Here is a 23,644-nt window from a genome sequence, read left to right as displayed (position 1 = left end):
ACAGATTCCCTTTTATTACTGGTAGCAGAAACAATGGGGCAATCTTGGCTATATTTTTATTTGGTATCTACCTTGACTTGGAGGGCAGATATTCATCTACCTCTCAGGACAGGCTGTCAAGGCCCCACAACAGATTCCCTTTTATTACTGGTAGCTGAAACAATGGGGCAATCTTGGCTATATTTTTATTTGGTATCTACAACCTTGACTTGGAGGGCCGATATTCATCTACCTCTCAGGACAGGCTGTCAAGGCCCCACAAACAGATTCCCTTTTAGTGCAATAAAGATCTTCAACAGGATAAGTAGGTAGTATATAACGTTTCTATGAGCAGGAGGGCAAAAATTTCAAGAGCGAACTTCAGATAAAGCTCCATTCTGGTCCCTAAACCTGAATTATTGATTTTAATAGTGTTTTGTGTACGCTTTCCGTCATCCTGATATTGAGTTGATGACAAAATCTATCCAATCAGGCTAAACATGCTAAATTTTTTCAGTTACTTTGTGTAGGCTACAGAATGCACTGCCATGAGAACAACCTATACGAGTGTAACAGCCCCTGCATTGAGTGCAATTTACTATACAGCTTCAATTTCTAGGCTACCATCTACCAACGAAAATTTATCTTCGTCAATAAGTCTAGCCTTTTTAATTTTATATAAATATTGAATTATAGAAGATAACAGTGAATGGGGTACGTGAATTATTGCTTGCAATATAGTGCATTTTTCATGGGTCTATTATATTTTTTTAAATTACGCGCCTAGAAATGGTGAAGCATGAAGACGAAACTACTTGAACAAGGAACGATTGAACCTGGAACAGGCTTGGGATCGGAAAGATACCTGCGTGCACAAGAATTATTTGTTTTAAATGTTTTTTATTAAACATGTATTTTTTCTCTTTTGAATTTATTGAAATATTTGAATTTCTGTTTCATTTCAAATTTATATCAATATCAGAGATAGGAGACCAGGAATACTTTTAGAACATGATGTTCATGAACGAATCACGACAAAAAAGTTATTCATGGAATAAAAGATTCTTGAGAGATGAGATATGATAATAAATTTCCAATCCATTAGGACTGGTTTTTTCAAAGGAATAATAGAGAAATATCAATTTTATGAAAGTGTGATCAAGAAGGCAGGAAGTATCTTGTTTCCCGGCAAAATGAGAAGAAAGACGCAATTGACAGGGCCTTGACATCTTGTGCCCGCTCGTGTCTTTCAACAAGCAACGTTTCCTTGAATTGAAACATGTGCTCATAAATTTTATAAATCAGAATTATTAATCAATTTTAGAGTTTAGTGTTCAAATATTTGATAATTTTCACTTATATATGCACTAAATTCAACTTTTTCTAAATATTAATCTCATCAGAAATTGAATAATACTTATTCTTGTGTAGTGCAGCTCATGTGTCACATTGACACGCCGAAGTGAAGCTTGTTTTGAAAGTCAAATGTGTTTGAATTCTAACAGGAATGTATAAAACAAAGCAAGGTAAGATTTTATTTCATCTTCCATCTATTTCTTTCATTTATGATTTTAATATAACATTGTTTTAAATGTTGACTTATTTTTACCACGTGTATTAATAGCGGTAACCTTTTACTTCATTGGTATGCTCTAACCTCATTCATAGAACAAAGCAATGTGCGATTTGGGTTGAGAGTTAAATTCTTTCAACTGCTTTTATACAGTATTTTTAGATGACTACAAGTACATTCAGGTAGTGTAGTCGAGATTTGTACTAATTCAACTTTGAAACAACTATAAAAAATCTCAACATATGAATGTCCGGACACTCAAATTTTTAAATCTATTGTTAGAAGTTCTGAACATTATCTTTTTTCAAACCTTCTTGCTGAAATTTTATTCCGGTTTTGAATTATTCTGAGGTTCTCTTTCAAGTAACGAATTGCCACCCTATAAATCTAAGGTTCTTTAGACATGCAACAACCATTCCTTGTAGTTTATTCTTGATAGTTTGCTGTTAATTTATCATGCAATTGAATTTTAACTTGACTTTCATTAATACATCCGAAAAAATACAAATAGGCTACTTACTAAGCTCTTTCTTCAATTTTAAAACTTAGCTCCTTCTTTAATTTTAAAACTTAGCTCTTTCATTTTAAAACTTGAAAGAGCATGGTTGATTAATGATGCTCATAGAGTCTTTAAATTTCAATTAAACCTTAAATACATTTTTGTTGCCAATAGTTACTTAGTAGAAAAGTTGTTCTGCTGACTTGATCAAATTTTTAACTATTGCACTATTGCATAAATTTTTGTTTTTTTTTAATGTAGACTTTTTAAACTAATAGAATACTGTCAAATTCATAAAACTCACCTGCATCCATATCTCTTAAATATTAGCGTTTGATGACTTCACAGTTTTGTATCAAAAATTAGAAATTTCTTCCAATCTATTCTAAATTTATCTCTGAAAGAGCAAGCTCTAGTAAGAAATTGATTACCTCACCTGTTAATCTTATAACCGTAGCATGTAGGAACCTTCACCAGATCAAAGCTTTTTATATAGTTTATCTTTTAAATTTCTGTTTTTGATCACCGTCATTTTTATTTATTACATAAATTTGAAGCCTGTTTTTATAAAGCATAAGATTTGTCTTTGATAAAACTAAAGATACCATTTATGCATTTATTCAGTAGTATTCATAAAGTCATAATTTATTAAATATTCATTTTTTGCTACAATATTTTATAAGTACAGTCTACTCCTCAAAAAAGGTAATATTTCAACTGTCTTCTTGGGAAGACCAGGCTGTTTGGCAGTACAAAGTTATTTTTATCACTCATCAAGAACCAAGGTGAATGTCCCAATACTGTGAAAGACTGTTGTCATGTTTTTACTCAACTTCAATTTCTATTTAAATAGCCTATACCTAAGATACATTTAAGAAGTTGCAGTTTATACTGCGTTAAGGAAAGGATTAGTAGGCTTGAAATATTTTTTCAAAACGTTTATTTAGAGCTCATTCATTATAAATTTGTCAATGAGTAACAATAAATGTGTTTATTTTTGACGCAGGTATTGTGAGTCACGACGGTCACACCATGGTGATAGAGGTGCAGCATTCTAATGGACATGTGCTCAATTCACGATTTCATTCTCGTCCTTCAATTATAATGACAGGTAATAGGCCTAATAGTTGAATTAAGTTTTACATTTTTCGTTTATTAATCCACAGAATATAGCGTTATTCCTTGTTGAAAAACGTCAATCTCAGTTTGAAAATTGAACATTAAAAATTAATTGAAAATTAAGTTAGTACTAAATTGATAATCTGTAATTGAAAAATGTTAGTTAAAAAAAAGGTATTAGTAGCACAATGAGTACCGGTATTTAATAATTCTAATACTATGCTCCAATCTTGAATTATGATTTCAGTATTTATTTAGTGATTGCATCATCATGAAAAATGAAAGGACATCATTATACTTGATAAACTTTAGCTTGAGGTTTTGTATACTTGAAATTTTGATATTTTGTATTTCTCAATTTTTAAGTGAATCTCAGGTTTTTTGAATGATTGAAATAAAACTCCAAGGTATTATTCTTGATTCAGTGTACCAGAACTTTTAGGAATTTTACTCATCCTTAATTAGGTAAAAAGCAGTACTAGGCTATACTGTATTGGGAAGTAAACAAAACAGACCTTAGCCCAAAACGTCTTTTTTATGTTAGAATTCTGATTTTACCGTATTCTAGGAAACAGATAATTTACAGAAAAGTGTTGCAAATTCTGTTTATATAATAATGTCATATCAAAGGCTCTAATACCTCCAATATTACTGATCCATCTAATATTCAGCAGTTGGTACGATATTTATAGTTATTGATATATGAATAGAAGATTTTATTTTAAATCATTGAACCTTTTTTGTATTTTTAACTAACCCGAGAAGTTTCTACACAATCATAAGATCATCTTCTCGTTGACATGCCACATGGCAGTTTATTATTGTTGTTTGACCAGTTCACTTGTCCACGCCATGAACAGACACAATTTATTATTATAATTATCAAGTTTGAGTTTGTTGAAATAAGCTTGTCTGAGTGGAATCATTCTAAGCACTAATAGAATGGGTGTTTTTCGGTTGAGGTGAACACTAAGCTACAATAGAATGAATGTCCAGTAAAGATGGAAGTCTTAGTGCAGTTTTTAGTGTATTTTGGAGTGATTTGGTAAGGTGGAGACAGTGAAACAGTATCTTGGTGGGCCGACAGCAGAGCATTAGCAGTGTTGGCAGGCAGCAATGTCTGGCTATTGACCCAGTTTGGTGGCATGGGTTGGTTTGACATTTGCCGGCGTGCTTTTAATAGAATCAATGCGCTTGCTCCGACGGCTGAAATAGAATCAGCCCGCTCACCTTTTCGGTTTTGGCTTACGCACGTCATTTCCCCCCCCCCCCTGTTCAAAACTCACAAAAAACTACTACAACATTATTTTCTCCAATGCTTTCATTTATTACAATGTGTCCCTTCACACTTTATATGTTTGGTTCATTAAAACTTGTTGATTTCCTGTGAACTATTAATTCTCAATGTTGATCTTGAAAGAAATCTATTCCAAGTTATTATGTATTTGAATAATATGCTTCTACTTTATTTACTCCAATACTTTGATTTATTATCAACTCGTTGTTCCCTTCACACGTTATATTATATCCTTTCAAGTTATTATGTATTTGAATAATAATAATATGTTTTCACTCTGTTTTCTACAATGCTTTGATTTATTATGAAATATTTGTTCCCTTTACACTCTAAATTTGATTCATTTAAACTTATTGCTTTCCAGTGGAGTATTTTTTTAATGTTGCTCTTAATTCATTCGAGATTTTATTTAAATAGTACATATTCACTGTGACTTTTCAAAAAAACTTTAGTACTTTATTTTTAATTTTTGTATTACTGTTGAAGATTTTTTCCTTCTCCAAGATTGGAGATTGCAATAATATAATGTATCTTATTAATTATTATTTTGTAATTGTAATTCCTGAATTTAGTTGATTTGACGGTTAGAACGGTACAATAATTTTAATATCTAAATACTCCATTTTAACTTTATTATTACGGTATCGTGAAAGGTTTAAAAAATACTGTACGGGTTTGTTGAGAACTCAATCGCATATAATGATTGTAGGTACATTGCAGGTATATGTTAGAATGATTACTGACTAAAAGGTAATAAATCGTTCTTACTCATCACTAATAACAATTTATACCTTCTGTTAACAAAAGAATATAGTTAAAAGATTTTCAGAATTCAACTTATTGAACTACGACTTTCAATTATCCAAACCATCACTAATTCACTCCAAAGTAACTCCAGTCCTTATTTATTTAAAAAAATGAAAAAAATGTTTGACGTATCCATTTTTTACGATTGCGCATGAAGTTTAGCTTTCTACTGGATTTGCTTTCACAGGAAAGGAAGCTCTTGTCTCCATCATATGTTTAGTGCACTATTTCCGTCGTCAGAACCTTGTAAAGTAGGCATGACAAAGATAACGCACAGCTAACAAGCTCGAATTACGATAGTAGGTGAACGGTGATCAGTGGTAGTGGTCATTGTGGCACTTTTGTTGATGAAAAATAGAATGCAGAACAGCGTTAAGTGAAAAACAAAATATCTTATCAACTCTTGCAAATGCAAAATGTCAACTTACATTACTGTAAATCCCTTTGAAGATAATATAATCTATCATTCGTTGTTTATCAATGGCCTGGGACGCTAAGGAACTTAGGTACCATTATTTGCATCATCATGCTAGCACAAATTTAGTTACAGTAATATTATCTACACAGAATAATTGTGTTTGGTCTCTCATTTCAATTTCTATTGGTTTTTGACACTTCTAAAAAATGTTCTAAGATTTTTAGCAGGGGCAAAGTACAATACAGTTATAAAATACGATACAAACTAATCAAAAAAATGTAATGGATTAGTTCAGTCAAGCTCTATTCTTGTTAAAACGGCTGTATTGAGCTATGTTCTTACCGCACTTCTTACTGTATATTGAATTAGCGGATAAACCTACTATTTATTTACATTTTTGAAGAGGTCACATTTTTTTCCAATTGGAAGTGAAATTATAGGATATTATAATATTTACCAAAGTGTATATGATTGAACGAGCGTAGCGAGTTCCTACTTTTGACTCTAGGCTCCCGTTTCTGGGCGTTCGACGATAACTTTTGAATTATTTCATCAATCAGCTTCAAATTCTCAACATTTATTGTTTGAACCATTATACAGATCGTGCTCATTTGACAAAAAATTGACCAACTCCTTCATAAGACAAGGCGCACACCAGTTAGTGAAGACAAGACATGATCAGACACGTTCAGTCACAATACTTCGCATAGTTGCTTATGAATACATGTCTAATTGCAATGACTAATCTGTGTGAGTTGCGTCATAAGCAACAATGTGAAGTATTGTGACTAAACGTGTCTGATCATGTCTTGTTTTGACTAACTGGTGTGTGCCTAGCCTAAAGTTGCGTACACATATACGCTCTTCCAACCCGCACCGAGCACGCTCCTCCCTCGTACCGCCCTCGTTCCTCCATCGAACCACAGTCGCGCCGCCCACGCACCCATCATGAACGTTACGGAAGATGTTAGATCTTCTCGCATTCCCCGGTCGAACCACTGTTGCTCCCCGGTCGATCATCAATCGCTCTGCTGGAGTGACGTTCGGTTGCGGAGCAGAGCGAAAGTCTGTACGCACCTTAAGGCGAGAAAGGATACGTAGGCCCACTCAATATTACTAATTATCATGTATGCTCTAGATAGAATCAATAACAGTGAAGGGAAAATTCATGCGAAAGTTATTAAGAATATTGTGAATAATAGATTCTAACCAGAGATTTCAATATTGTGAATATCAGCGGTGACAGAATATCAGCGGCAGTTTGAGCGCGTTCTCCAGCCCGGGGGCCCCTATAGTCTGAGTAAAATAAGTTGAGACTCCCTCTACCCGATGAAATTTCAACTTGATTCAAACTATAGTATCATGGATAATTGATAGCATAAGTTGATCTTGATATTATGCTATATTTTCTTTAAGCTAGTGTAGTCCTTACTAATTTCAAAATGGGATAAATATCAGGTTGAACCTCTGATGCGGTGAACCCTAACTGATAATAATGATAACTGACTAGACTATTGGTTGTTGATTGATGTTTTGTTGATTGTAGGTAGCGACCGGTTGGGCTCATCTAGCAGTACGGATGAGTCGTGTTCGGACGCGGAGCACGACAAGGTGATAGGCGGAGGCGGCAGCTTTGGCGGGGGCGGTGGAGGCGGCGGTCATGGCCACCCACAGGAAGGCGGCGCCCGGAAGCGACGCGGCAACCTGCCCAAACACTCGGTCAAAATACTCAAACGATGGCTCTATCAGCACAGGTTTAACGCCTATCCCAGCGACACGGAAAAATTGCAACTCTCTCAAGATGCCAATCTCACAGTTCTACAGGTATTAACCTATAAAACCATTCTTTTTGTATTTTTTTGGCTACTGGTATCAAAGAGGTAGATCTTGAAATTCAGCAATAAACAGGATTTTAGTTTCAGTCATCTCTATAGTGAGGTCCACTAGCCAATGGCAATATTTGATTGGTGTTGCCATCCTTGTCTATAACTCGACAAAGCAGACAGCGCTATCCTTTTCTAGCTCCAGAACGTTTTTAACAATGTAGAAATATAATTAACAATATTTTATCTCAATCATGAAAATTCATCAGTAGTTAATAATTGAAAAATATATTTTCTTACGAATAAAATATGATTGATCATTTTTAACAAGAATGAACAGTTAATATTACATCAGGTATACTGGTATCAGCTACCCTCTTTAGAATGCAGTGGCAAGGCAACGCAAGTTTGATATCTTTCTCCATTGTCATTATAATCTCATTTCAAATTTTTGAATAATATGTAGTAGCATATTCACTATGGTAACTTGTAAATAAGTTTGAAACATTAGCCTGTTTCATATTTTCTGAATATCGTATTTGTTTGCATGGCAAATTGTAACGTGATATAAATTTTCGGCTCTAAATTTAATATTTTCTCAATTCCGCTTAGTGGTTTTGTGTTTTGTTTCGGTTTTGTATATTTTTGGACTTTTTAACATCTAAAAGAACTTCATTTCGAAGTGAAAAGTGTAAATTTAAAGTATTGTGCTCACTATAACCTTAATGTCCGTTTTCCCAACGTTTCCCATTAGGGAACTTTGGACTATGTACGGCGAGGTGGAACTACCCTTTGGTCTTCCCACCATTAAAAGCCATACGCTAATAATAATAATATGTTAACCTGTAACCATAGCATGTGAAATGATGATGTGTTTGTTTGCAGGTATGTAACTGGTTTATCAACGCAAGGCGACGCATCCTGCCGGAAATGATAAGACAGGAAGGGTACGATCCACAGCGCTACACGATATCAAGGAGGAGCCGCAAGGGCCTGCAGGTTGGGGGCGGCGGGGCCGTGGTGGGAGGGGGTGGACTGCTAAAGCGGTCGGACAGCGAGAGTCGCGACTACGAGAGCAGTTCGTCGCCGAGCGAAGAGGACCCGCAGCCACCTCCGCCCCCGGTCGCCGCCCCCTGGACGTCGTTCATAGTGTCGTCGCTGGACTGTGTCACCACCTCCAAGAACCCCGAGGAGTTTTGGAGTGCGCACATTGGCAGTGAGGTGGCCATCCGCAGCCAGGAGAGCATGGAGGAGGGGGGTGGTGACGGGGAGGGGGATGACGACCAGTTCAAGTGTCTACGCATGCTCGTGGAGGCGGCAGTTGCCGCCCGCCAGCAGGAGGACGGAGGCCTGACGGTGGCGTAGCATCCGCCCCCCGACTGAGCATGCGCACTATGTGCCACCTTTTGTATTATCGAAGTACAAGTCTAGTAGTAAGTTTGTTGGATTATCGAGAACTTTTCAACCGGCATTTGAGATTACCTAAACAAATTGTCGATTCCTTCCAAACGACCAAGTTTGTTGGTAGTACACCGTATAGTTGGTATACTTTTACCTTTAGTTTACTTTTCTGTTATAATAAATGACCATGTGATTGATTACTTATTACTCTCGTTTCATTTTCCTCCTTTTTTTATTTGAATGAAAGAATTTATTTGCCAAAAACAAAATGCAATAAAGCTTTACAAAAAATAAATATAAGTATATGCTACTGCACTTAAACTAAGATACATACATAACAATTAAGGAAATGTAAGTTTGGATTGGATGGGATTTTTGTGTTATTAACGAGAATTTCATGCCGCATCCACATGTTGACCCAATGACGACCAGCGCCAGTGTGTGGATGGATGGTTTGCCAGCGTTGGCCTTCATTGCCAGGCTGGGTCAACATATGGACTTAGTAAGAGTGTGATCAAATGAAATTAATGCGTATACGTGTAAGTGCACGCGCAGATGAGAAACAAAACCTGAAAAGAGCAATAGGAACTCTCTCACTGAACGTCGTGTGCACTTGCTGGTTGCGTTCAGTGTGAGCAGCTACATACCTGCACAAGTGACAACGTGTCTCAATGGCTCTTTCCAGATTTTGTTTTTCGCCTCATGCACGATGTGACGTGCACTTGCACATATATGCATTCAATGTGATCACACCTTTAATTAGGTAATAGAGATCTGTTGAAGTCAGTTTATCATTAGATTATCATAGCTTGGTGGAGTCACACATCACTTACAAAGTGACCCAACAAAGAACTAAAGAAAGTAGCCTTCAGATTTTTATTTTCTAAAAGAATGCAACTGCGCACTATGTTGAGGTTGCATCCACAAACGCATTGTAAGGACTATTTTATTGAAATGTATACTCAATGCTTGAAATAGTGTCTATGCTAGAAGGCTCTCATTGCAGATTGTGAACAGGAAGCATGAATGTAATAAACGGAGAGCGCTTTTTCTGAGTATGAAGATTCCAGTAATATTAACGTACATTTAAACGAAGACCTTACTATAATACACTACAATAACAATATACGATCGAGCTCAAAATTATAATCATGAAGTAATAACAGTGATGTTGCTTCATGCCAATGCAGTACGGTATCAGATATTCATCACTCATAGTAAAGATAGAACCATAGAGAAAATATAGCATAAGAAGATACCATGGTATGAGTTAATAAGTTGTTTATAGATGGAAATAAAATTGGAAGTTACATTTGTTCAAATGCTAATTAATGAATAATTATTAGGTTGTTTATAAAACACTTCACTTATATGGGCTACTTAAAAATGAAAATGACCTAAGTTATGGTCGAAACTAGTCTTTGAAATATTTTAAAGTTTTTAATAATAAAGGGTACTACAAGTTTTTATATTGTTCTTATTATTTTAGGTTGTTTATGTTTCAAATTTCAACTTTTGTTATTTCAAGCCGATTTCTGTAGACTACTATCTATTATTACTGTTTTGGCCGGGTAAGAGTGTAAGAACGGCATAGTATGAGAGACTATCAAAGTCACGAAAAAGAACTACTAATAGGAATATCGGCTTCAGTTAACAGTGAAATTTGGAACATAAACGCCCCATACCATGGGATATCTTCTTATGCTATATTTTCTCTATGATACAACTCAGCTATTGGACAGAAATTTTCAAAATGAAATGACTCATGCTTTCTAATTTTTACTTTCCTTGCCCTATTACCATAGCTAAGGAAAGTATTGCTTTCCAAAAAAATAAGGTACCCCAATTTATGTGTGTGTGTGTGCGTCTGTGTACACGATATCTCATCTCCCAATTAGCGGAATGACTTGAAATTTGGAACATGAGGTCCTTACAATATAAGGATCCGACACGAACAATTTCAATCAAATGCGATTCAAGATGACGGCTAAAATGTTGTCAAAAACAGCGTTTTTCTCAAAAACGACTCCAACGATTTTGATTAAAGTTATACCTAAAATAGTCATCGATAAGCTCTATCAACTGCCACAAGTCCCATATCTGTAAAAATTTCAGGAGCTCCGCCCCATCTATGCAAAGTTTGATTTTAGGTTCTCAATTATTAGGCTTCGGATACAATTTAAACAAAAAATTTCGAGTGGAAAAGATTGAGCATGAGAATCTCTACAATTAATGTTTAGTAACATTTTCACCTAAAATTAAAAATAAGCTCGAAATTCGAGAAAATGTGATTATGCAATTGCAAACTGTTGGTTATATTAATGATTCACTATGAAGAGATAGCAGACCTCGTGTGTCTCCTGCGTTATTGCCCTGTCACCAGCTGGCTCAAATCTTTGAATAGTAGACTTGAGATGCGCGGGAACACTAGCGTCAGGTGATCAATTTTCATAACGGCAAGGAAAGTTGTGTGAGTGCGCCACACCAGATTTTTTATAATAATTGTTCTTATTATTTTAGGGTGTTTATGTTTCAAATTTCAACTTTTGTTATTTCAAGTCGATTTCTGTAGACTACTATCTATTATTACTGTTTTGCCCGGGTAAGAGTGTAAGAACGGCATAGTATGAGAGACTATCAGCGTCACGAAAAAGAACTACTAAAAGGAATATCGGCTTCAGTTAACTGTGAAATTTGGAACATAAACGCCCCATACCCTGGGATATCTTCTTATGCTATATTTTCTCTATGATACACAACTCAGCTATTGGACAGAAATTTCAAATTGAAATGACTCATGCTTTCTAATTTTTACTTTCCTTGCCCTATTACCATAGCTAAGGAAAGTATTGCTTTCCAAAAAAATAAGGTACCCCAATTTATGTGTGTGTGTGTGCGTCTGTGTACACGATATCTCATCTCCCAATTAGCGGAATGACTTGAAATTTGGAACATGAGGTCCTTACAATATAAGGATCCGACACGAACAATTTCAATCAAATGCGATTCAAGATGACGGCTAAAATGTTGTCAAAAACAGCGTTTTTCTCAAAAACGACTCCAACGATTTTGATTAAAGTTATACCTAAAATAGTCATCGATAAGCTCTATCAACTGCCACAAGTCCCATATCTGTAAAAATTTCAGGAGCTCCGCCCCATCTATGCAAAGTTTGATTTTAGGTTCTCAATTATTAGGCTTCGGATACAATTTAAACAAAAAATTTCGAGTGGAAAAGATTGAGCATGAGAATCTCTACAATTAATGTTTAGTAACATTTTCACCTAAAATTAAAAATAAGCTCGAAATTCGAGAAAATGTGATTATGCAATTGCAAACTGTTGGTTATATTAATGATTCACTATGAAGAGATAGCAGACCTCGTGTGTCTCCTGCGTTATTGCCCTGTCACCAGCTGGCTCAAATCTTTGAATAGTAGACTTGAGATGCGCGGGAACACTAGCGTCAGGTGATCAATTTTCATAACGGCAAGGAAAGTTGTGTGAGTGCGCCACACCAGATTTTTTATAATAATTGTTCTTATTATTTTAGGGTGTTTATGTTTCAAATTTCAACTTTTGTTATTTCAAGTCGATTTCTGTAGACTACTATCTATTATTACTGTTTTGCCCGGGTAAGAGTGTAAGAACGGCATAGTATGAGAGACTATCAGCGTCACGAAAAAGAACTACTAAAAGGAATATCGGCTTCAGTTAACTGTGAAATTTGGAACATAAACGCCCCATACCCTGGGATATCTTCTTATGCTATATTTTCTCTATGATACACAACTCAGCTATTGGACAGAAATTTCAAATTGAAATGACTCATGCTTCATTTTTTGAGTTGCTTGATTTGCAATGAAATTGAATTAATTTAGAGTGAAGCTTAGGCATGTTGCTGACTTGAAACAAGGGGACGAGAAAAAATGCTGTTCCGATTCTAACAATTTGGAAGAATATCTTCAAACTGCCTGGTTTACTTATTAACAGTTTGACGTTTTCTAAACACTACAGTCATACAGTAAATAAATTCTACAGTAAATAAAACACTCAGTATTTTATTTCAAGTTTTATTGTGAAGGATACCTTCAAATATACAATGTTTTACATTTAACCAACACTCTTGCTTGATACATAGAAAATATCTACACTTAAATAATTGACGATTTGCCAAATAAGACTTGAGATGATTTGGTTGGTCAGATACATGTTTTATCCATCACATTTCTCCACTTTATAATAGAATTTTGGTTTGAACATATATTGAAGTCGCATTTAATCATTGAATAAAATATAATATTTACACAGAAAAAAGTGATTTGATCACGACAATTACTAAAAATAAATAAAATAATATTACCATTTCCAATAATATATATACATACAATAAATAACAAGTAATAAAAATAGCTGCAATATAAATTCAAAATAAAACTCTAAAATAATGTCAACTCTTTGCAGTTTTTATACCAAATTAAATGCTATAGAAAAAATCATTAAATTATATTTAAAGAGTAATATTATTTTGGAATGTAGTAATCCAACATGACAAGTGATAAGAGATTGATATCGGAGTGAAGTGATGTAATATTAACAAAAATAAAATACGAATTCATGAAACGAAGGAACTTGAACCACTAGATAATACAATACGGTACAATAAATCCCACATTATAAAATAAATCTATATTGTCCAAGAAAATGAATTTTTCAAAAACCTTTTGTATTCCTATCAAAGGCATGAATTACCAAGTTTTGATTCAATCATAATTTTGTACTACAATTGATAAATTGACATTAAACATACAATATTAAATTTATTACAAAATTGATTATATAATGTGATTCAATTTCTACCAAATTGGCGAGTAATTTGATGACAATGGAGATTTTCTTTTCATTCAAAGCGCGATGAGAAATGTGGAAACTTATTAAAATCTGAGACTTAGAATACATCTGTTTTAAACTACCTTATAAAGTGATCGTCTTGAAAATGATCGTCTGTTACTTGAAAATGTTTTGTTAGAATTGGCGAAATTGAAAATAATGGTTTTGAAATGCTAGGAAATTTTACGTTGCATACATACCTTTATAAATTATTAAAAAGTTTCCGTATTCATCTAAAATCGGGAATAACGTTAAAAATAAATTACAGTAATTCATATGAATGCTTCAGGTAATATCAAGTGAACATAAGGGAAACAACATAAGAACATGATTGTTATAATAAAATAGCCAGGATAGCCGAGACGACTAAGGTGTTCAACCCTTCAGTCTGCTAGCGCTACCTGGTCATGGGTTCGAATCCCGCCGGTAGGTATGGACGCTTGATCATCTCATCAAATCACCCTCGCACATTACAGTACTCACGCACAAGCAAACAACTCATCTTGCTCAACATCCGCAATAAAAAATAAAATATTCTTAAATTTGTATTTTCTTATCAAGCAGATATTGAATAATAGTAAAACCGCTTAGTGACTGGGAAAAGTCTGTCTCAATAAATCTCTATAGTTTTGTAGTGGTTCGTCTATTGAGAAATTGAGTGCAATAAATCATCTATTATTAAAATAATTTGTCAGAATATAACTAATGTTTATATATATATTTTAGTTAGTCTAGAATTCATCTAACTTCACAAGGTACATTAGCATGAGTTCATTCAGTAGGTAGCAACATTTAGGAATAATATATGACTTGTCTTGGGCCCAAAACTAATACTTCATGTCTCAATTTATTAATAAAATTCTCAATATATACCTTATCTCTATTCAAACATCTGCCTTTCAAGCTTAGCTTCTACGTATCGTTTAGTTTTATTTTTTTTATAAAGCATGTTTCCATCATTTGTAGCGTAGCAAATAGGAGTAACTTTTACCTAAATTGACAGGGAAAGTTGGATTGCTTAATAGAAATGGATTGAACATTGAAGAAAATTAATCTAAAACTAATAAAATACTCATTACAATAACATGACAGTACAGGTTAATTGCACATTTCATCAACGTCCAATGCTTGTTTTGCACAAAATTTGAATTGTATGTTGAAATTATTTTAAATTTAGAGGTTTAACAGTTGCTGAATCTAAGTTCGAAGGAAATGAGATTTACAACATTGGAAAGTTATTGGAATTCGTATCACAAATGTATTATCAGTGAAAACCGAATGTAGAATTGTGTACTCTCAAAACTTCTCTACACTATGATGTAGGTAAGTGTAACACTTTCAACGACTTACAAACTGTACAAGGTTAACATCTAAGACTTTTATCAAACAAATTGTAAACAATATCGTCAACCTCTTGAAAATTAAGAAATTTCAATTACCTAATTAATTAATTTTAAAAAAAAAATTCGTTTCAAAACTTACTTAATGGAATTCATGTAAGTATTAGATACTCAATTCTGCTCTGAAAATATAATAAATCACATTACATAGATGAATGAATATTCACACTTGCATTTAATTAAAATAAACGTAACGATATTTTTTTGCTATGATGATGAGATACTTCAAGAGTGTAATTAAATAATTATAAATAATTTTCCAATCGGTTTTTTATGGCCAAATGGTTTACTAGACATTTGAGAAGTTTTGAAACACCAGTCAATTTCAAATTGATAAGCTACGAAATATGAATATAATATTATATTATTAGCATGCTATCTATTATCTCAATGTATATTTTATAACAAAATGTTGAGTATAATTTCAGTGAAATATTCTTCTAGTTTCTAGTTCAAATAATGTTAAAACTATGAAATGATTGTAGGAATACTTGTTTATAACATGGAAGATTCTAATCAATGGCAATGGAGCATTGGCAAATTTTATACTATAATATCTCGTTACAAACAATGGATATATTATAATGATTTTTTCAAAAAAAGTGGAAATATGGAAATAATTACTGCGTAATGATTAAAATCAGTGCTTCACACGCACGCATTCGACTTTAGTATAAAAATACAAAAAATTTCATATTTACTGGTAGCGTTCAGCTACAAGTAAAATTACTTCTTACACGATGAATAAAAAACTAATATTGATAAATGTTATTGTGCATACTTTGAGGTATTAAAGCAGTCATCTATATAATTTTATCTATATCACAGATTCAATTATTAAAATGAACTGGAATGATTGTAGTTGTCTTTGTAATAGTATTAATACAAGTTCTTTTTCATAGCTCACTTCCAAAGTGAGTAATTTGGAAAATCAAGACTACGAGCGTAATCCGAACTAGTTCTCAAGTCGTGAAACATTTTACGTATGAGTCGAAATTCTCATAGAAATATTGTGATGTAGGTGACTCGAGCTACTACAGAGTTGTCTTATTGAATTAATGATAAGATTTGTTAAAAAGATGGATAAAAGCTAATATATTCAGCTAATTTGATTATTATACTGCAGTACTTGATTTCTTTCACTACTAAAGAAGATACTATTTTTATAATGGTTTGTTTTAAATGTACTACATAGAACAATTTGACTGTTAACTTCGATAATAGGATTTATTGTACTGATTTCAGATTGAATAAAAATTATAATATTAAGTACGGTAGTGGCGAAACATCCCAAAATGGAAGATTCCGTATTCTTATAAATAATTTATTGTTAAAACTTTGAACCATAGTTATGAGACCGATAACAGTTAAACACCTACTAAATTATTTATTTAAAAAAGTTATGGCTGGCATAAAATATCATATCAATACGGTTATCTAAAGCAAAATCATGATTATCACTGGTAACCATTATGGTTCCTAATTGTTATAGTAACGATCCTCATATTTGAATACTATTCTCATTTCAAAATAAAATTTAACTTTCTCTACTATAAACTCTGTCATTTCCGAATTCGAAGAAACTAACTAGAACAGACAGATAAATAATTAAACATTTTACTCAAACATGAACTAATTTTCATGATAGATTTAAAAATAATGGCTTGAGGCTGGATACTATAATGCATGAAGGAAAATTCAGTTATTTTTAAACTTCTTGGGGTAATTGAGACACATAACTAAACAATAGTTAATACATAAATAATTTCATCTTCGCTCCAACAAATTTGTTCCAACTAGAATATTATACATATTGTGAAGATGTTTACTTAAACTCAGTGAAACGATCATTCAAAACAATATTCTTCTTGAAATTAAGAGAACACAAAATCGACTTGTTTTTAAAACAAAAGTTCTTGGATGGCTTAGAGGTCTTATGCCTGACTATCTAGAGACCTTATTCAATGTGGTTTCTTAGTTAAAATACTCTGATAATGGTGGCTATGCTTTGGAAAAATGAGCTGGAATTGGAAAGTGAGCATGGTTAGTGTGAATGTGTGAGTGATTGGTTGCTAATTTTTCTTTCTTTCTACTTTTTATATTTTTCTACTTCTCTATAAATTCATAAATTATCAGATATTCATTCCTGCTCGCTGACGTAGATTTTTGTACTCTCAGCAAGCAGTATTTTTCTATCCAAATTCACAAATTAGACCTGGTTTAGCATGTTAGATTTCTTGTCTGAAGTTATTGTTTAATAAATTAGACTTTTATGTACTTTATAAATTATTAACTTATTACTCTAATATTGTTAAGCTGTATGATTTTTTTTCTCATAAGTTGTAAATTGTGAATTGGATTGAATAAAATTTGAAATAAATTTGAAAATTAATCAGTCGTTAATGGTATGTGCAATTATTTTAACATAGTAGCTTCGGCGTCTTACAACATTGAAGCTGACGAGAAATCACTTTGAAAACGTTTTGCTTCCAGAAAAACTTCCAATTTCGAATCCTTAAGCCCTGCACACACACATAGAATTTTGTTTGTACGATATTTTTCCGTCCTTATGAATTCTATTAGATTAAACGGAACTTGACAAACATCCTCCGTTTGACATCATCTGTTTGATCTAATAGAATTTATAAGGACGGCAAAAATCGTACGTCCAAAAATCGATCAGTGTGTAACTAGCCTTAGTCAAAAGACCTTTCAATTACAATCAGTATACAGTACCTAACAGGAGTAAATCAGTTGATCAATAGAAAATAGTTTTGTTTCTTTTATATTATATCAAGAATAAGTAATGAATATTATTATTTGACCATGTATTTTGTGAATACTGATGGCAAATAAAATTATTGATTCTCGAAGAGGATAATAAATTGTTCAATGAATAATTCACCACTTATTTGTGTAGACTAAGGCCCGGTTGCATAAAAGCCTTTTAAATTTTAATGAAGATTAAATTTCAAGAGAACCAATCAGAGAAGAATTTTTCGAAAAGAAGGCTTCTCTGATTGGGTCTCATGCTGTTTTTGTGCAATAGGTCTGTAGAGACCTGGCACATCAAATAATAAAATCAATCAATCAATCATGACATTTAATCATGATTCAAGTTGAACAGGCTTTTGTGCAACCGGGCTTAAACGTTTACAGTTAAGACTGAACTGGCAGGAATAAACGTAATTTACATTAATACTATTTTTATGCGTATATTACGTTTCTTGGACTGAAAATTGGATTGCAGATCTAGTTGAAACATTGCCTTATTTGAATGTGGATATTCGTAAACACGCCTCTACTCATTGGTTTGGCACAGACAATGCCAGTCTATGTTAAGTGTCAGTCAGTTCAGTTGTGTATAGGAATCTCTAGCCAAGGATACAACTCATCTCCAGTTATGAAATAAGGTCGGTTATTTCACTAGTTCTAGTTTCAGGCCATCTTTTAGCTGAGAGAGGAAAGAGAATAACAGGTTCGAATGATAATTGACGATTTGATTTTCTTGACAATTCCTATACGTATACTCTGATAAGAATCTATGGGAAGGTTTCAAAAATAAACTAACAAACGATACGTGACGACAGCCAGCGGATTGTCACACCCAGTGTGTCATTACTCAGACCTTGATCAGAGCTTGATTCCCAATTAATTCATAAAATTAATTTTGCTTTCCCACTTTTGTTCAATGAATTTTCAAATAAACTTTCAGTACTTTGGGTCACCCGTTATAACCATATTCCAATAATAACATAATCCGTAATGCCCAATATTTATACTAATAGAAAGAGAAAGTATAAAAGTTTAAAGCTTCACTTTCTATTGGAATAAAGATTTCAATTTCATTTCGGATTGGTACTTTAGTAAATGTGATTTTTCATGAATGACCAACGATCTTGAGTGAGATCGACGTTTGTAGATGTTGATTGATAAATTAGATTGTAGGAAAACTTATAAACTATAGACGTTTGTAGATGTTGATTGTAAAATTAGATTGTAGGATAACTTAAACTATCGAAGTTTGTGGATGTTAATTGATAAATTAGATTGAAGGAAAACTTATAAACTATCGACGTTTGTAGATGTTGAATGATAAATTAGATTGTAGGATAACTTAAACTATCAAAGTTTGTGGATGCTGATTGATAAATTAGATTTGTAGGAAAACTTAAACTATCAAAGTTTGTGGATGTTGATTGATAAATTAGATTGTAGGAAAACTTATAAACTATCGACGTTTGTAGATGTTGATTGATAAATTATATTGTAGGAAAACTTAAACTATCGAAGTTTGTGGATGTTGATTGATGAATTAGATTGTAGGAAAACTCAAACTATCAAAGTTTGTGGATGTTGATTGATAAATTAGATTGTAGGAAAAATTAAACTATCGTAGTTTGTAGATGTTGATTGATTGTAGGATAACTTACAAACTATCAGTTGTCATGTCGGAGGAGAGTGACCACTAGGTCTCTATGGGTCGCACATTGGTGGAGACCACCTGCGTTGATGCGGACGACATCAGTTTGGCCTTGAGAAACTGTTTGGCGGGCTCGTAGTAGAGACGACGCAAGGCGATCATTTCAGGCGCGCGACGCAGGGCGCCTAGCGTCTCGTAATCGGTTTCCAGCACTACGATCACAATGACAAGGAGAGAGAGCGTGGTGATAATGAAGGAGGGCACGAACGCACGCAGCAGGCTGAAGGTGCGTGTCGTGTGCGCATGCGTGGCAGCCGTGGCGGGAGGAGTGGGGGGTGGGCGTAGAGCGACAGGGGCAGCGCTGCGAAGCACGGGTGTCTGGCTGCGACTGGAGGAGCGACCGCCTCCGCCTCCACCCAGTCCCACCACCCCCAGCCCCTCTGATGAGGAGTGGTCGAATGATTCTCGTAGCACCCACTCACTACCACTCACTAGCAGACCGCTGTCCTGGAGGCCCGCTCCTGCTCAAACAAATTTGAATTCATTTAATTAAATAGATTCAACCAATTCTGGTAATCCCTTCATAGTCCAGTCAAATGGTCGTTTATCAGGAAACAGCCCCGAAAGAATTTTTCTCGAGCGTTCTATATGTATTTTCCGCTGAATTCAAATCTGAAATTAATGAGGAAAATATCGCAAATTTCTTGATTTTTTTAATCAAACGTATCTTACCTCTCGATTATATTTTTACAAAATTCATTTACCTCACATGAAAGAGGAGATTTTGTTCTTTAAATCAAGACCAAGTACCATTTTTTATCATTCCGGGTTACCGAGATACACAGTTTTGAATATAGAAATTGGCCATTTTTCTGTGTATTTAAATAGGGGCTAAAGTACACTAAAAGTGGAATTTTTTTATTTTTTCATCAAATTTTAATTATGGTACATGATTTTGAACCGCCTTGACGAGCTGAGAAGAATGAGCTGTAGTACGAGGAGATCTGATCATTCTGTCAAAAGCTGTAAGTGTTTAAAGTTTTGATCCTTGACGTATCCTTATGAAGTACCCCCCTCTAGGAAATACTGAAATTAAATGTTTCTAACGGGTGATTCTCATAGAAAATAACCCGCGTGAGATGATTTCAGCCGAAATATGTATTTTTTGTTAGGAAGGCCTCGAAAAGGTATTATAATGAAAAATTTGTATTTTGGCTGTAGGACATGATTTGCTATTTTTGGGTATATCCCCCTCTCACCACTACTAAATTCGAAAATTCCCAAGGAATCCTGTTCATAATGAATTGTTCTTTCACGTGATGTGTGGTTTTTTATCTATACTAGAAAAATATCCATGTTGTATAGGGTAGAAGTGGTAGGTTTGCATAATTTTGAAAACCCCTTAAAAATACCCCTTTTTTGAAAATTCGTAGCTTCGGAACCAAAAATGGTAGAATCCTGCGCGACCACTCAATTTATTGGAAATCTTATTCTCTTTAATCTTGTCGAAAATGATTTTTCTTGAGAAACTCAAGGTTCACGAGATAAAATGGGAAAATTGAAAAAAGTCCGAAATTTTGGAGGTTTTGGGGTGAAGCCGCCTTCTGGCGTGTCAGCAAATTTCAGATTCGAATTCAGCGCCCCAAAATACATATAGAGCCTTCAAGAAAAATTCTTTCGGGGCTGTTTCCTGGAAAACGACCATTTGACTGGACTATCATATTTTATTTTAGACACGACTTGTTTCGGCCATCGAATGTCAAAAATGAATTTATTTGCCAACATAATTTCAGCCAAAATAGATTGTGATTGTTGTAGATGAGGGCAAAAAAGATAAAATCCTATTTTAACTTTGCTTATCACAGTAGTGTGTAATAGTACGTACAGGGTGGGGCAGAGCCGATTGACTATTTTGGAATGTTTTTAAGTAATGAACCGTTCAACTTGGAAAACAAATCTCTAATGGGTTCAATTCCGTTTTAAATGTAGTTTTTTTGTCAATTTTTGAAAATTATATCAGTTTAATGGCGGTCATCAGCAGCAATACACTGATGTAGCGTATTTTGAAGTTTTAAAACGCATTTTGACACACTGCGATTGGTAAGGCCTGGATCTCCTCTCTTATTCGCTCCTTTAGTTCTTCCAAGGTATGTGGGCGATGTTCAAAAAACAAGGTCTGGCTACAGACCAGACAGGGTCTGGACCAGACACGGAGCACTTCAATGAGTGTTGAGACAAGTGTTTCCAGGGAGGCTTATCTCACTAAGGGCCGTTTGCACAGTATAGATTGCTAAACTCGATTAAGTTAATCCAGTTTAAGCTAATCTGAAAGTTTAAAGTTGAATCGGTTTTCTCAGTGCATTTACTAATCCAGTTTAAGTTAAACCAGTTTAGCGTTAAGTTGGTAATAGAATGTCATCGTTTATGAAATCAGGAAGGCTGATTTTTACAGGAAATTTGTTATTTGTTTACATAACATCAGTAAATTGAGGTTATGTAGCTACTATTTCCACATTCAAAATCCACAGAGCTGTAATCTGCAAGGTAATAAAAGTGAAAAGCGATCAAGAAATTCTTCAAAAATGATGAAATGCTATATTACTATTAGAAACAAACTTATATTTAGTTGGCACCAAAAAATATATTCTAGAATGTAAGATAAAAACCTTATTTTGTTATGAAAATCTAATTAAATCTACTACGGTCTTCCTCGTTTATTAGAAATCTCTCAAAAGCAAAATATCTCAGTTATGTGTTATTAAAAACATGTTTTCTAATCAAAGACCACTGATAAAAATTATCTTATTCTATATCAAGTGGTTTATTTAATCAAATACTAAATTGGCACTTGCTTTACTCAAGCAAAACAGTTAAAAAAATTCGGTATCATCTCAGAAATTAAATTATTCATTTTTTTGCCCAATTTTTCTCAGTTCCAAAATTTCTTCGCAGTTATCTTTATCAATCGCATTAAAATCTTCTATCAATTTCTCCATTATAGTTATTTTTAAATTCAAATAATGATTCACTATAGCCCAAATAATTATTATCGTCTACAGAAGCATTAAAAACAACCGTCGAAAAATGATTTACTATTAGCTGTTTCCCCATCAAATCTTACAGATGTCTAGTTAATCCAAATTATTTGGTTTAAACCTCCTGTTTTGGAGGTTTAAACTTTCCCAGAGTTTAAACTCAATACAGAGTTTAAACTGATACTGCGCAAACGGAATTTTAGTTTAAACAAAAAAAAATCCAGATTCCGTTTAAGCTTTAGCTTAAACTTACACTGTGCAAACGGCCCTAAGGGTGGACTTGAGGTGGTCGGCACGCTCACCCGATTTAAGCATATGCGATTTTTTTCGATGGGGAAAAATAAAGTTTTCAAAGATCGCCCACACACCTTGGAAGAACTAAAGGAGCTAATCAGAGAGGAGATCCAGGCTTTACCAATCGCAGTGTGCCAAGATGCGTTTTAAAACTTCAAAAATACGCTACATCAGTGTATTGCTGCTGATGGCCACCATTTAACTGATATAATTTTCAAAAATTGACACTAAAAACTACATTTCAAACTGAATTGAACCCATTGAAGAATTGTTTTCTAAGTTGAACGGTTCATTACTTATAACCCTTCCAAACTCGTCAATCGGCTCTGCCTCATCCTGTATAAGTAATAGTGTATTACTGTAACGTGCTCAGAAGGAATATTCAAGTTCTAAAATAGTGAATACGTATTAATGATTAATGAATAAAAATGTAAGCAAAATACATTTTGCATTTGGAGAACGAATTTGTCAAAGAGTGGGACATATATGACTAATAGAGCGGGTTTGGTTTTGAAGATTAAAAAAAAGTTCAAGATTCTTTAACTACGGTACATGAAATACCTACTCATAAAATACAAAATCACATGTTCAGAGAACTATTTCAAAATTAACAATGGACAGAAAACACAAAATTACCCAGCATGTAAACATATACAATAATCAAGGCAAGCTACATTGATTATTGCA

The 23,644-nt window shown here is 33.8% G+C and overlaps 2 protein-coding genes across 5 annotated transcripts in view; one reads left to right on the top strand and one right to left on the bottom strand.

Annotated features, from left to right (window-relative positions):
- The first annotated feature begins 1,174 nt into the window (after positions 1–1,174).
- LOC111049961 (homeobox protein TGIF1) lies at positions 1,175–9,120 on the top strand. Of its 2 annotated transcripts, none has more exons than XM_022336170.2 (4): positions 1,175–1,505; positions 3,058–3,162; positions 7,239–7,516; positions 8,401–9,120. In XM_022336170.2, exons 1-4 carry the CDS (start codon positions 1,487–1,489, stop codon positions 8,878–8,880), a joined length of 882 nt encoding a protein of 293 aa, XP_022191862.2. In that variant the 5' UTR covers positions 1,175–1,486; the 3' UTR covers positions 8,881–9,120. The 2 variants fall into 2 exon arrangements, with proteins under 2 accessions (XP_022191862.2, XP_039276475.1); XM_039420541.1 differs by lacking the exon at positions 1,175–1,505 and adding an exon at positions 1,645–1,734.
- A 3,854-nt stretch (positions 9,121–12,974) lies between these two features.
- Positions 12,975–23,644, bottom strand: part of LOC111049960 (FERM domain-containing protein 5) — a 68,329-nt gene continuing 57,659 nt past the window's right edge. For 2 of the 3 annotated variants that reach the window (XM_039420540.1, XM_022336167.2), the window contains one exon: positions 12,975–20,149. In XM_039420540.1, the coding sequence (XP_039276474.1) occupies positions 19,674–20,149 (476 nt within the window). In that variant the 3' untranslated portion in view covers positions 12,975–19,673. The remainder of the gene's footprint in view (positions 20,150–23,644) is intronic. The other variant, XR_005570420.1, reaches the window with a different exon arrangement.

This window comes from Nilaparvata lugens, chromosome 2 (genome assembly GCF_014356525.2).
Source record: "Nilaparvata lugens isolate BPH chromosome 2, ASM1435652v1, whole genome shotgun sequence".
Classification (NCBI taxonomy): Eukaryota; Metazoa; Arthropoda; class Insecta; order Hemiptera; family Delphacidae; genus Nilaparvata; species Nilaparvata lugens.
The sequence above is the reverse complement of the archived record's forward strand: the minus strand, read 5'-3'. Positions and strand labels throughout refer to the sequence as shown.